We start from the raw sequence: 13,916 nt of genomic DNA, 5'->3' as shown, positions 1-13,916 counted from the left end.
TATATTTTTTTATCATTTCACGTCTGCTAGCGGTATTAATTTTATTATAGATTAATAAATTTTTTTTATAATTATGATTAGGAATGTAATTTGCTTCCCTAAAGAATAATTGTGACATAAAACTAAAGAAGAGTTTAAAAAATAAATTTATATCTGGCTTGAGTATTAATAAGCAGATAAGATTTTTTTTTAATTTATCGAATTGTGAAAACAAATTAACACTGTGGTTTCGGGTTTGTGCGTATTTTGATTCAAACGTCAAATCATCCCATCCTTAAAATCCCGTACTCTTGTTTTGATTTCTGCAGTCTTTGACGTCACTTCCTTCCCGGCGGCGAGTCAAGAAACCACAGTACTTCATGTAATATTGTAACGATCAACACGGAAAAACGCATCATTAAAATCAATTAAAAATGACGTGCCCGGATCAATTCAACTAACGCGAAGTGCTTATAAAACGATCTAGTGCTATCTTGGAACAAGTGCCTAAGGAAGGAAAATGTAAGTCCTTTTCCTTTTATTTAATTTCTGGATTGACAGATGTATTGCAACGTATATCGAAACCAAACAAACATGTCACAATTTTCTTTGAACGCGTTTCGGAAACAGGCAGCCCTTGTTTACAATTCACCAATGATTCGATCAATTACGAACATAATTTGATCTTACTCGAGGATATATGCTATATTCAGACATGTCTCTCAAGAACTTGTTTTGAGAACCGGACTTTGAGGTGGGCAAAGGGTCTGACTGAATGAAATGAAATGAATGTCTAACTCGGTTATAACGATCACGGAAATAGCGAAATCTCGGATGTAACGAAGAAACATTAGTTGACATTTTAGTTCATGGTTTTCTCCATACAATTATTCACTGTTATAACTAGCTACTTCTCGGACATACCGAACAAAAATATTGTCAAAAATTATACAAAAAATCTTCAATTGTTAAAAAAAAATCATTCTCGACATAAGAATCTAAGTAATAAAATCTAAAACAGTCGGTTAACTTAAAGCATAAATACCGCCAGGCGTTGGAATTTTATTTATTCTATTTAATGCACAAAATACACAATTTTATCATAGACACAATTATATGTTTTTTATGTCCCGACTTGTGAGAAAATTCCGTGTTTAGTCGGGACTCTTCGATATGTAAATCAAAAATATTTAAATAATCGGGTTATGTTTATGATAGCTGTGTAAGTGTCTAAGTACCTAATTGGATTTGTCGCCGACAATATTTAAAAATAAACACACATGGCTTTTAAAAAATCCAAGCTTTGTGAACTTAGTAAATGCCGGTTCGGCACATTGTTACAATTTACAGCTGTTTTTGTAGTTTATGAATGACATGCTTGTTTCGGGTTTTTTTTTAGATTTTTTAATGTTCTAGACTTATTTCAATACACAATAAACATTACAAGAGGGTGATATCAAATGAGTTCTAGACCAGATCTGTTTAAACTTAGCCACTGTAAAAAAAATATATATGAATTATATTTAAACATATGTATTTACTTGTTTACTTAGTGACAATGTGCAATAGCGATTGTATAAAAAAACCTTTCTCTGGTATAACGAGTAACGCTTATAACGAGCAAATTCAAGTGGTCCCATCTTCCTCGTAAAAACTAAGTTCGATTGTATTTGAAATAGATTATGACTACTATATTTTCGCGTAGGTTAACTATCTAACTTCAATGTTGTATTATTTAAAAATATTCATTAATTTAATTTATTAACATATCTGCAAGTGTATCTCAACTCTTGGGGCTGGCAAAATTGCATTTTCGCGAGACGTGCGTCGTCTAGGAAAATAATTCTGCATTAGTTAACGGTTGGATTGTCATCGTATCATAACAGAATTATTCATTTATATTTTCAAACGTATAATCATCATCATTTAATTCATCAAAACATTCATTGACTGTGCTTTTCGTTAAATTAATTATTTGTATCAAAATTTAAATCTACCTACTTGCCGCGTGTCAATGCTGAGCGGAACGGCCCGCCAATCGACAAACGTTTTAGCATTCGTATTTGGAATACGGTTTGAATAAATTTATCATATAACGAAAAAATCCACCTTGTAGTGTAGTGTATGCATGTGCATTTGTGAATGCGTATATAACTTATTTAAAGATTCTTCTCATCGTTCCTTTTTTTAAAAATGTTTTTATTATTTTATTTTATTTTTAAATCTGACCATGTTTTGTTTAAATTGTGAATTTTATCACAAATGAGTACCTAGGTACCTACTTATCAATGAAAAGTCTTTTTCAAAGGTAATAAATAGCAAGCAAGCCAACGTTCGGGCAGGACAACGTCTGTCGGGTCCGCTAGTTATTAGTATCTAGTTTAATGATAATTAGATATAATATCTAAAAATACTTGAATCAGTACACCATATAAAATATTTAGGAATAATTATTGAAACAATGTACCAATTTACCTGTTTCATGTACCAATAAGTAAAACATCGTATGTTAAAAATGCTTTTTTTCGTAGGACTTTTTCAATGTACAATACAAAATTTAAAAATATAGATTACACAAACATCACTCTGTCAGATTTAAAATTTACACTAAAAATGTATTATGTAACTTAGTAGACATTATAATAATAAATATGTACATCTCCCCTCCTCTCCTTATCCTCTCTTCAAGCATTTTTTTCCTTATCCCGCCCAATTTACAGTAACTTAATGTTCTTAAAATAAATATGAAAAAATCTTTGATTATTGAGTACATGAAAATAACATTTTTATATGTATAAACTTATATGCATTTATTTAATATGTAATATATTTTCTTTTCTAACTTTGTATACTTTGTGGAAATATGTTATTAGTTCTGAGTTTATACACTATATCTGTTTGTTTACTATAAATATGTATGTAGAACTGTTGATTTCCCAAATAAAATAAGAAAGAGAAAATAAAATATTCTGTAAAAGATATGGTATTTTTTTTATAGTAATTAAAAAAGGAAATAAAAAATATTTAAAAAAACATAAAAATATTCCTTTTTATTAAAGGGCAACAAAATATATCATAGAGAGCTGAAGTGTAAGACTGATCACCTTACCTTCATGTAACAAAAATGATCAAGATACGCTGCGATTAGTGTACCAAGGCAGTTTCCTATGCACCATTAGGTGCGGAAAGGGAATGATGATGAGAAATTATTTGAACGATGTTTCGCAAAGTATATAGAAAATGTTACCAGTAGCATGGGTAGCGTTCATATTTCAGTTTTTTAACAGCCTTTATAAAGTTACATCAAGTTTACCCAATACAATGTATAGCGAAGTCTAGTCTAGTCTATTAACAAATAAAAAAAACTAAAAAAGACACTGAACTTCCTCATTGACTATTATGATTGTCTAGTCTATTAACAAATAAAAAAAATTAAATAAGACACTGAACTTCGTCATTGACTATTATGATTGTCTAGTCTATTAACAAATAAAAAAAATTAAAAAAGACACTGAACTTCCTCATTGACTATAATGATTGTCTAGTCTATTAACAAAAAAAGTAAATAAAAAAGACACTGAACTTCCTCATTGACTATTATGATTGTCTAGTCTATTAACAAATAAAAAAATTGAAAAAGACACTGAACTTCCTCATTAACTATTATGATTGTCTAGTCTATTAACAAATAAAAAAGACACTGAACTTTCTCATTAACTATTGTGACTGTCTAAAATACATTCACATTTTCAGTTTAGAATGCAGAAGGGTTTTGGCTGGTTTAATATTCTTGCACAAAATAATATCTAACTATTTAGATGCCCATGATATCCTTGCTCAGATTAACCTTAATGTACCTCACCGTAACTTGCGTACCAATGCGGTCTTTGCTATGGGAAATTTTAGAATCAACGTCAAATTCTTTTCCCCTCTTCCAAGGATCCTCAACAGTTAACAAAATCTCACTTAATAGTATTGTCGATGTGCTCCCACGGCAAAGGTAAGCATTTAAGAAGCAAGCGGTGTTATCACTCCAGACTTGAGATGACACACTTGCCATGTCTGCCTAGATCATGCCATGACTATACCTATTGTACTTTTAAATAGATTCTAGGATTGTTTAGGTTAAATTAATTCAATGTATTATATATCATTAATGCCAATCTTTTAGGGCTTTAATCTGTTGATTGTTTAAAAAAATTCTGCAGTGTCCTTTTGCCATATTTATTGCAGTATCTAGGAACAGCTAGCCCTTCCATACTAGTAAACCTGGTGTTGTAATCATGTACCAACTTGAGTTTATACTCGGAGTGCGACGCATGCTGACAAATTAATTTGTACCAAAGTAGAGCCCTAACAGATAATTTATTTACAGATTTATACATTAATGATATTGAAATATTGTGTCTCTGGCGGTATACATCTTTATGTAGTAGCAATTTGATCATAGAATTTTGCAAGGTTTGAATAAAATTAATATTAGTTTCACTTGATAACCCCCAGGAAGTTATGGCGTATCGTATAATTGATTCAGAGAGAGATAAATAAATAATTCGTAAAGTATTAACAGGGACATAATATTTTAATATGTACATTCTATTACTTATTGCTCTTAATCGCTTACACAATTTTCTAATATGTACATCCCATTTAAAATTACAATCTATAGTTAAACCTAAATAAACATACTGCTCAATATTTTCAATATTTTCACACATGCACGGTTGCATAATATCACTATGGATACACGTATAGTTATGTGATAAAATTGACGGTGTTGTGTGAGTTTTATAGTTCGGTGATCTTATGTGCATAAGTTTGGTTTTCTTTGAATTAATTATTAACCCTGCATCATGGGACCATTTTTGCAGGTTTAAAAAGTCTTCTTGCAATAATTTCTCTGCAGTTTTGAGGTCCTTATGAGACACAACTAAAGCAGTATCATCGGCGTATACATAGTGTTTGACATTATTAAATAGTTTATACATGACTGTCACATATATTATATACAAGGTAGGGCCCAATATTGATCCTTGTGGCACCCCCGAAGAAACATGTTCTATTTTACTATTTTCATCTAATACTTTGACACATATTTTTCTATTAGTTAAATAATTTTTGAAAAGTTTTAAAAGGTTTCCTCTGATTCCAATGTCATTTAATGTGTCTATTAATTTTGAATGGTTAATTGTATCAAATGCCTTTGAATTATCGATAAATAGAACAAGGGTGTGATATTTTTTATTTAGTTCATTATTTATTCCATTTGAAAAATCTTGTAATAATAATTCCGTACTCTTTTTCTTTTGGAAACCATATTGATATTGATCAATTATAGAAAATTTTGATAAATAATTAATTAATTTTTGAGCTATGTATTTTTCTAATATTTTTTCAAAAACAGGTAAAATACTTATTGGTCGATAGTTACTAATGTCTGAATGTTTACCACTTTTATATATGGGTCTGACTATACTATATTTAAGTAATTCTGGTATTTCCGCTTGAAGTATAATGCAATTAATAAAATGTGTTAATACTGGTCCTAATAAATCAATATGTTTTTTTACATCAAACATTCTAATATTATCAAATCCAGCAGATTTACTATTTTTAAATTTTTTAACTATATTAACGACATCTTTTATTTTTGCTCTAGGCAAAAACATGCTCTGCGGTTGTTTGTCAATTGACGCATCAATTGTTTTTTTATTACAATGATGTAGCATGTTATTTATACTTTTTGTAAAATGATCAACAAAATCGTCACTAATATTTTTAGGAGTAGTATCATTCTTTATTAAATATTTATTTATGGTTTCATCGCAACTGCTTTTACTCCTTTTCCCTAACAACTTATTTATTTCGTCCCAAGTTTTCTTAGTATCATTGAAGCAATGTTTGAATTTATTTCCATAAAAAGCAGTTTTATTTATCTTAATTAATTTAGTAACATTATTTCTTAACAATTTATACTCTTTTTCATATGATTTATTTGTAGGAGTACTTTTCCATCTTTTATAAAACATGTCTCTATTTCGTATTTTTTCTAATAAATCATTTGTGACCCATTCTTTAATAGCATAGGGTCTAGTTTTTGGTTTAAAATGTATGTTTTTTTTACTTTTTTTATAAATTTCATTGATTTCGTTGATTTCCCAAATAAAATAAAATAAAATAAATATTTTATTTCCTCAATGAGGGACATTATTTTTGATTAAAAAAATAAATACAACAATTGTAAAATAATAAATACATAGATTTTTTCAATATTTTATATGGACAAAACACATAGAATAAATTTAAAAAAATATTTTTTTATACATTATAAAGAAAACAAAGTATAAGATATATTTTGTCCCGATAAACTATTCAATAATAATTTGTCATCGGGTGCTCAGACATTAGTTTTAATTAATAATCAAATAAGAAGAGTACAGACATAATACTGTAAACATATAAAAAAATAAACATAAAAAATAGTTTAAAGAAATATATATATTTTTTTTATAGTAAGAAAATAGAATAAAATAATACAATTAAAATTAAAGAATAGTAATTTACTTGAATATATTTTAAATATAAGAAAAAAAAATAATAAACAAATATATAAATAGTGTGTGCTCATAAATGTAATCAAAACAAGATAAAAAATACATTGAACAAAGTAAAGTAAATCGAGAATTTCAATTCATATCTACAGAAAAAGAAAATAATAAATAAAATTTAAAGTACAAATTAAAATTAAGATCTAAAAAATGTTAATGAAATAAGAAAGAAATAAAAGAAAAAGTTTACCTAAGAAAATGACAAAAATGTATTCAATGAGATAAAAAAAAATTACAAAATGTTTTACATAAATAATCACACAAAAAATTAGAAAACTTTCCAATTTCTTCAAGTCGATACGTAACATCTTATCTCTAATTAAACTCAAACAACTATATTATATTTTATGTAACTCAATTGTAACTTATGGCATTATTTGTTTATAAATGACCTTAAATCAAAACTATAACTCTATGGGAAAAAGGAAAAAAATGGGGAAAAAAGGAGGAGAGATTAAGAAAGAGAAAGAAGATATTTCTTCAGACGTGATTTAAACAGAGATAATGTAGTAACATCTTTGATGTCTTTGAAGTAACTCTTGTGCTTGGAGAGTGACTTACACTGTTGTAGTTGTTTTTTTATAAGAGTTTGTATAATTTTAAATACTAGTACATTCAATTAATTAATTTAAAGTATCGGGTTGTGGTCCGGTGGCTAGTGTCTCGGGCTTACGGACCAAAGGCCTGTGGTTCGAATACTACTCTACCCCAACTTGATTCCCATTTTCTATAAGTGAGTTATTTACGACTCGTTGAAAATGGCCCTTAAATTAAATATTTGGGTAAATCACAAGAACGCAAATGTTAATTTTTTTCATTATAATAAAAATGTTATCTCAAAATTTAGTAAATCCTTAATTTCACGGAGAAGCAGTTCCTCCACAAACCCCTAACCCGCTTCCCTTGTCCTCGTTTGGTGCGGATCGCTTCGTTGGCCAAATGCGTTTTTGTAGCATTTTTTTTTGTCCGTTAGCGGTAGGAGTTTGCGGAAGGGAATTAAAGGTTTACTTCATTTTGGGATCTTCATTTTTTTTTTACACTTTGAGTACCGGCCGAATACACATAGAGTTTACCTTATGCTCGGCCCATTTTTGTGAAATTTCATGCTATGTGAAGGGTTTCTTTAACGTGTCATAATTATGAAAATACTACGTTTAATCAATTCTATCTGGTCATATTTATTTGAAACAATTTAATAAGTGATTTTTGAATCATAGTTTTGCCAACATTGGCCTTTATGGAGAACCACATTACAACGTTCGCACATATACCTACAGCGTCTCACTTTTTTTTGTGCTTAACAAAGCACATTTTGTGCTTTACAAAGCCGGGATACATCCCGGAGCCGTGTAAACACGTGATTATAATAACCACGCCTTGTGTGCCGGTCCAGTGTTTTCACGTAGTGAAAAACTACTAATAAAAGTCACTAGATGTCAATATAACGCACTTTTTTGAACAGTTAGTAAATCACGTGAAAACACGGGACCGGGACACAATGCGTGGTTATATAATGGTTGGTTTAAAATCTTCTCCTTATATTGCTTTTTCAAATTTTAAATGATTACTTGCCATACTTGTTATTCCTTCTTTATTTTTTCTTTTTTCTCTGCTGCCATTGGCATGTTTTTATACTTGTTATACTTTTAAACTACTTTTAATTACTTATATTATATATGTTAATAAAATCAATATATTGCTGCTCTTACTATAATGTGTCATTAATTTTGAAGATGTTTTTTAAATTGACCTAAATTTAAATTTACTGTCTTATATTTCACTTAAAGATTATTCTCATCGTTTCTTTGAATCCCTTAAAATAAATATGTGTTTATGTTTTTCCTTTTTTAAAAAAAAAATGTTATTACTATTTTATTTTATTTTTACATCTGAGCATGTTTTTCATTCTTTATTTCCATTCTTAATTCTTATTACTCTTACAAGTTTTCTTCATTTTTAATATTATTTCCATTTGTAAATACTCACTACAAACTACAAACCTTAAAATATATTTTTTTCACTTAAATTTAAATTTTTAAACAACTTTCATTTATGTTTTCTTTTTCCTTCTCTTTTTTATACTTTCATAATTAACATTAGATTTAATTGCTTTTTAATATGGAAACTTCACTGGTCCATTAGAATTAAGTCCAATTGTGTAAAATATTAAACTTTGTAACTGTACTGTTTGTTTCCTGAATAAAAGAAAATAAAAAAATAAAATAAAAAATAATCACCTGTTTACACGGCTCCGGGATACAAAGTGTAAATATGACTTTTTGGAAGATTTTTTTTAAAGCTTACTATGAGAAATATTCCTTTTGAAGTTTCGTGGTCTGGCCCTGAAGAATTGTGTATAGCTCATGCTCATACCGTGTACCGTCTCCACGGTAGTCCTCCGACTACCTGTAATTTGAAATATAAATATCTGTCTTCAAAAATTAGTATCGTGCCATTGAAAAAAATATATAAGTACAATTATTTAGTTCGTGTGTGTAATTTTTTTTCCGGAAACTGTCAATCTTTTTGTACGAAAATATGATATATTATGAAAATAATTACACTTCGCATCGTTTTGAAACCCTAAAATGACCGATACTGAGACGAATCATAATATGATTTATTGAAGTGTAATTAAATTATATTATTTTCGCCCGATAAGCACATAACATAAATATTTAAATGCAAACAGGACCTGTAAAGTCAACGAAGCTCCGAACCAAATCAATACAACACAGCTGATAGATTTAGATTACCAATTTCGCAATATAAGTTCTTCGAAAAAATAATACTGCTTTTTTACAATATTTTGAGTTTGTCCATATGTTTGTAGACAAGAGACTGGATTTCCCCCTGGGGAATTATTAAGATAAACAAAATTTACAGGGTGGATGACCTGTCACTGGGTGGTTTAAGTAGCCACTTTACGCACTGAGTAACATTCGCAGAAATATTGATGTTCAAACATAAGCAAAATGCTGAATGTTGCTCAGTGTGTAAAGTGGCCATTTAAACTAGCCAATGATAGATTATAAAAATGGTATTAACAATAATTTGTTGATACCATTTTTTTTATACTTATAAGTATATGTAAATGTATTTATTTTTTTGTTTGAATTCTTTACAAGTTATTTACAATTTGCTTTTTAATTCAATTACTTTTCTTATAGCCATTTTTTTTTTCTTTTTTACTATGTAAAGTTTCACTTTTTATTTTGCATGGCAGTACGCTTTTTATTGTTTCTACATGTATACAAAAAAGTGTTGTTTATCTTTTAAATTTTTACTCACTATGTTTGTACTGTATATTTTTTGTAAATGCCCCTTGGGCGTATTGTAAAATTAAATAAATAAAAATAAAAAATAAGCCCTGTAAATGCCTAGGTTTTCATGTTCCCTTCCCTTAAATGTTCAGCCCTGTTGTAATTTGTTAATATTGCTTTAGTTTACGATCTATCTAGGTGTCTACCATGATAGTAAATTAATTTTCGATACCCATACTGACAGCATCATAAAAAAGGCTTCACGCGCCATTGGCTCTGTGATGCGTAGCTCTGAGTTCTTCACTATGGCAAAGACACTCGAAATCCTCTGCTGTACATTGGTGCGAAGCAACTTGGAATATACAACACAAATATGGAATCCTTTGTACAGTGTGCAGATATCACCGCGCATTGAAAATATATAAAAGAAATTTGTCAAGTAAATGTGTTGAAACGTGATTTTTAATCCGATCAATACATTCAAATACATCACCTATTTTTTACCTTTGCAAACACGTCGCGAAATAGCTAATATAATTTATTTATTACAAATTGCTTCCGGTTCAATTAACAGTCCTGAATTACTATCCAAACTCCCTATTAATGTTCCTCCAAAAATTCTTAGAAATAACGTTCTTCTTCATACTTTCTCTTGTCTCATCTAATTAAAAGCTAAATTCATATTTATAGCAAACTTTAAATAATTTAAATGTAATAACAAAATCATGAAACATGGATTTATTTACAAATAATCACTAGGACGTGCGGCGTTTGCTTTTGATATAATTTTGTAGTTTTTTTTTCAATTTTTTAGATAGTTTATTTGATGTTCTAGAATATATTTTAACTCACCGTGGCGCTTCTTGCAAAAACCTCTAATCTACTTATTTGTTTTTTTTATATATTATGAATGAAGCAGATGGTTATCCAAATAAAGAATAAAAAAATAATTTTATTAGAAAAATCATTCTCCTTAGGCTTTTTGTATAAACGTGTCTACTTTAGGCCACAAAAAGTTGACAATATTTTGAGTTTGTCCAAACTTTTGTAGACAAGGACAGGACAAGGACAGTTTTATAGATTACAACAGAGGTGATATGTTAATATAAACAGCTCCCCAGGGAATTGAATCCAGTCCTTGTCTACAAAAGTTTTGACAAACTCAAAATATTGTTGATAAATTACCTGGTCCATGAAGAAGTTTAGAAATTGAAAAAATAACATTTTCAGGCGTTGCCTAGTATGTAGGTGAAATAATTCAATTAGATGAATCTCACCAGCATAAATAAAGGTTTCAGCTCTTTAACTTCACAAACATCAACTGATGGAAGAATCGAAGGAATATAGATGTTCAAATATAGGCAGAATGGTGAATGTTACACAGCCATTGACAGGTCATAAGCCCTGTAGATGCCTAGACTTCTATATTACCTTCTCTTAAATGTTCTTCATCTCTGTTGTAATATGCTAAAAATTGATTTGTTGATTTTAACAGCTATAACTTTTGATTCGCCAGAAAGATTTTTATCTGGTTGTTTACAAATAAAACAAATAATGCTCGTAAGTAATCAAGCAATATTTATTATAACGATTATATTAATTTAAATACGAGTACAAAAAAAATGTTAATATCCTTATTTAACTGTCATATATGGGTTAAAGTAACATTAATTTAGTTTGCTAAAAATGCAAAGTCAGTCCATAATAATTGGTGTACATAAAGCATGGTACAATTTGTCACCATATAAATAGTGGGTAACATCCTATACCCGATATCATTTGGACAGTCAAAGCATCAAGATGAACTCTCTCAGCCTTTTGTTTGTGGTATGCGGTTTTGTGTCTGTTGTCCAGGTAAGAATTTTTACTAATAATTCAAAATAAGAAGGTTAATGTTTCATGAATTAAAGTTTTGTTTTTTTTAATAATTTTTTAACATCTATATCGGAGTAATTATTAATTGTTTTGCTTAAAATATTGTAGCTTGTCTAACGAATGACTGAACCGAGTGAATTCTTGTAATAAGGACTTCACGGTTTTATAATAGTCATTTGTTCTTTTTTGTAGAAAATCAAGGTTTTTTTTTATTTTTTTATTTATAATTTTAAAAAACCCGTTAGGGTTACATTAGAAATTTATTATTGTCTAGTCATTTTATGTCTCGTCTAGTCTAGTTAGTTCAGTCAGCATGTGCTTTTTCAGATTGATTTTAAATTTGTCTCCAGTAAAAGTTTTCAAGTAGTAAGGTAAGTCGTTGTAGTGTTTAAGTCCATTATGTAGTATTTTTGACTGTCCTGTGTTTGTTTTTGCTTTTTCAATATGATAGTGTTGTTGTTGTCTGGTGTTATATTTGTGTATGTCAGCATTTTTGACTAATATTATGTCGTCGTCTTGTATGTTTCCCAGTGTTATTTTGTGCACAATTTTTAAGGTCTCAACTTTAATCAAGTAGTTTATGTTAAACTGGTGTGTTTTTTTGTACAGTTAGGTCGTAGAGGTCAGGTAGGGTAGGTTGTATGTTAGTTTAAGAATTGTATTTTATTGTCTTTGTATTCTTGTTATGTCTGTCTTGTTACCAGTTCCCCAGAAGGCGATCATGTTACTCAATTTACTTTTGACATAGACTTCGTACATCATAATTATTTCCTTTCTTTATTTTCTTTTTCCCTAACTGTCAGCAATTTGATATCCGTTCTAGGTAATCAGTAATTTAGATATTTCATTTATTTTTTGTTACATAAAGAAAATGTGTGATTTACCTTCTGTAATTTAGACAATATTAGGTCAGATAACAACGGACATTGGTTTCCGGGTGATTCTCACAGACTGTTCAATAGTTTTGAAAAATGTAGTCTTCGTATAATTGAGTCCGGCAAACCATGCAAAAACCAGGCGAAAAAAAATTAAAGAAAAAATATTTAAAAAACAACTACTTATGCGCTATCAATTCAGTTTGAATTGCTAGTTTTTACACTTTTATTAATTTTTAATTTTAGGGGCAGACTGTTTTGCAAAAGGCCGGGATTATAGCGGTCCGCGGTATCTGCCAGGTGAAGAGCATGGCGAACCTCATGCTGATTCACAATCTCCGCGAAGGAGACTACACAATGGATGATGACAAGGTGAAGGCCTACGCCTACTGCGTGTACGATAAACTGGGTCTCGCTACTGAAGATGGTAAGATCAACAAGGAAGCTGGCCTGAAGGTGATCCCTCCTCAGACGGACCCAGCCAAGTTCTCCGCCGCTGTAGATGCCTGTAACGAGCAGACTGGAGACACTGTGGAAGATAAGTTCTGGAAACTTCTGCTCTGCTACGACAAGCAGTACCCTGGAGATATCTTCGCCCTGTAAATTGATACGACAATCTTTCGATTTCTTTCCGTTTAGAACAACATTTGCTCTGTTAATCTTTCACTATTTAATTTTGTTAAATAAATAAATCAATTCACAAAGTTCGTCCTTTTGATTTAAATTCTCTTCAATATTATAAAAGAATTTCAATAATTGCTTTAAATACTTATTTCGAATACAATACTATTTTTATTGGTGTTCTTAGGCCTTAGGTCCGGTTGTTTGATAGTTAGTAAAAGTAGAGTTTACTATGGTTTAATTTACCAACGATTTTGGTTTTACTATCAATGCGTTGTTTTACCTGCGTTTTTACTATAGCAAAATGTAACCACTGGTTTTTCGATTCCAAAGCTCAAAAATTAAATATTGTACCGTATTATTTTTTTACAAATGGTTACACTGTGGAATGTGACTTTGAAAACGTAAAAACAGCAAACGAATTAAACCACGTGACAACATGACATGGGTATTGAGTAAACGCAACAAAATAACATCGGTAAACAGAATCTTATAATTATTATTTTTTAAATACAATTCAATGAAATAAAATACGAGTTACAATAACAATATAATAATATCTTATTTGAAAGCAAGAATGATAAGAAAAATTAAATTACAACTAAAATACTGTCAATCCAACATGATAGCAAATTTTAGCTCTGGAATCATAGAATTAAAAATAGTCCAGAGGGAGCGTAGAATCATATTTAAAT

General features: G+C 29.4%; 1 protein-coding gene across 1 annotated transcript; it reads left to right on the top strand.

Annotated features, from left to right (window-relative positions):
* Window positions 1-11,579: 11,579 nt before the first annotated feature.
* On the top strand, window positions 11,580-13,304 carry LOC148272063 (uncharacterized). Its single transcript, XM_088240577.1, has 2 exons — window positions 11,580-11,704; window positions 12,847-13,304. The coding sequence occupies exons 1-2, from the start codon at window positions 11,651-11,653 to the stop codon at window positions 13,201-13,203; spliced, it is 411 nt and encodes a 136-aa protein (XP_088096703.1). The 5' UTR covers window positions 11,580-11,650; the 3' UTR covers window positions 13,204-13,304.
* The last annotated feature ends 612 nt before the right edge of the window (window positions 13,305-13,916 follow it).

The sequence above is a fragment of the Micrasema longulum genome, unplaced genomic scaffold (genome assembly GCF_059751315.1).
Source record: "Micrasema longulum isolate JH-2025_06_02 unplaced genomic scaffold, ASM5975131v1 h1tg002509l, whole genome shotgun sequence".
NCBI lineage: Eukaryota > Metazoa > Arthropoda > Insecta > Trichoptera > Brachycentridae > Micrasema > Micrasema longulum.
The sequence above is the reverse complement of the archived record's forward strand: the minus strand, read 5'-3'. Positions and strand labels throughout refer to the sequence as shown.

Bases quoted from the DNA above. Each gene is read 5' to 3' on its own strand.
- LOC148272063 (XM_088240577.1), top strand. From the start codon at position 11,651: ATGAACTCTCTCAGCCTTTTGTTTGTGGTATGCGGTTTTGTGTCTGTT. The intron at 11,705-12,846 runs GTAAGAATTTTT...TTTTAATTTTAG, and splicing joins GTTTTGTGTCTGTTGTCCAG to GGGCAGACTGTTTTGCAAAA.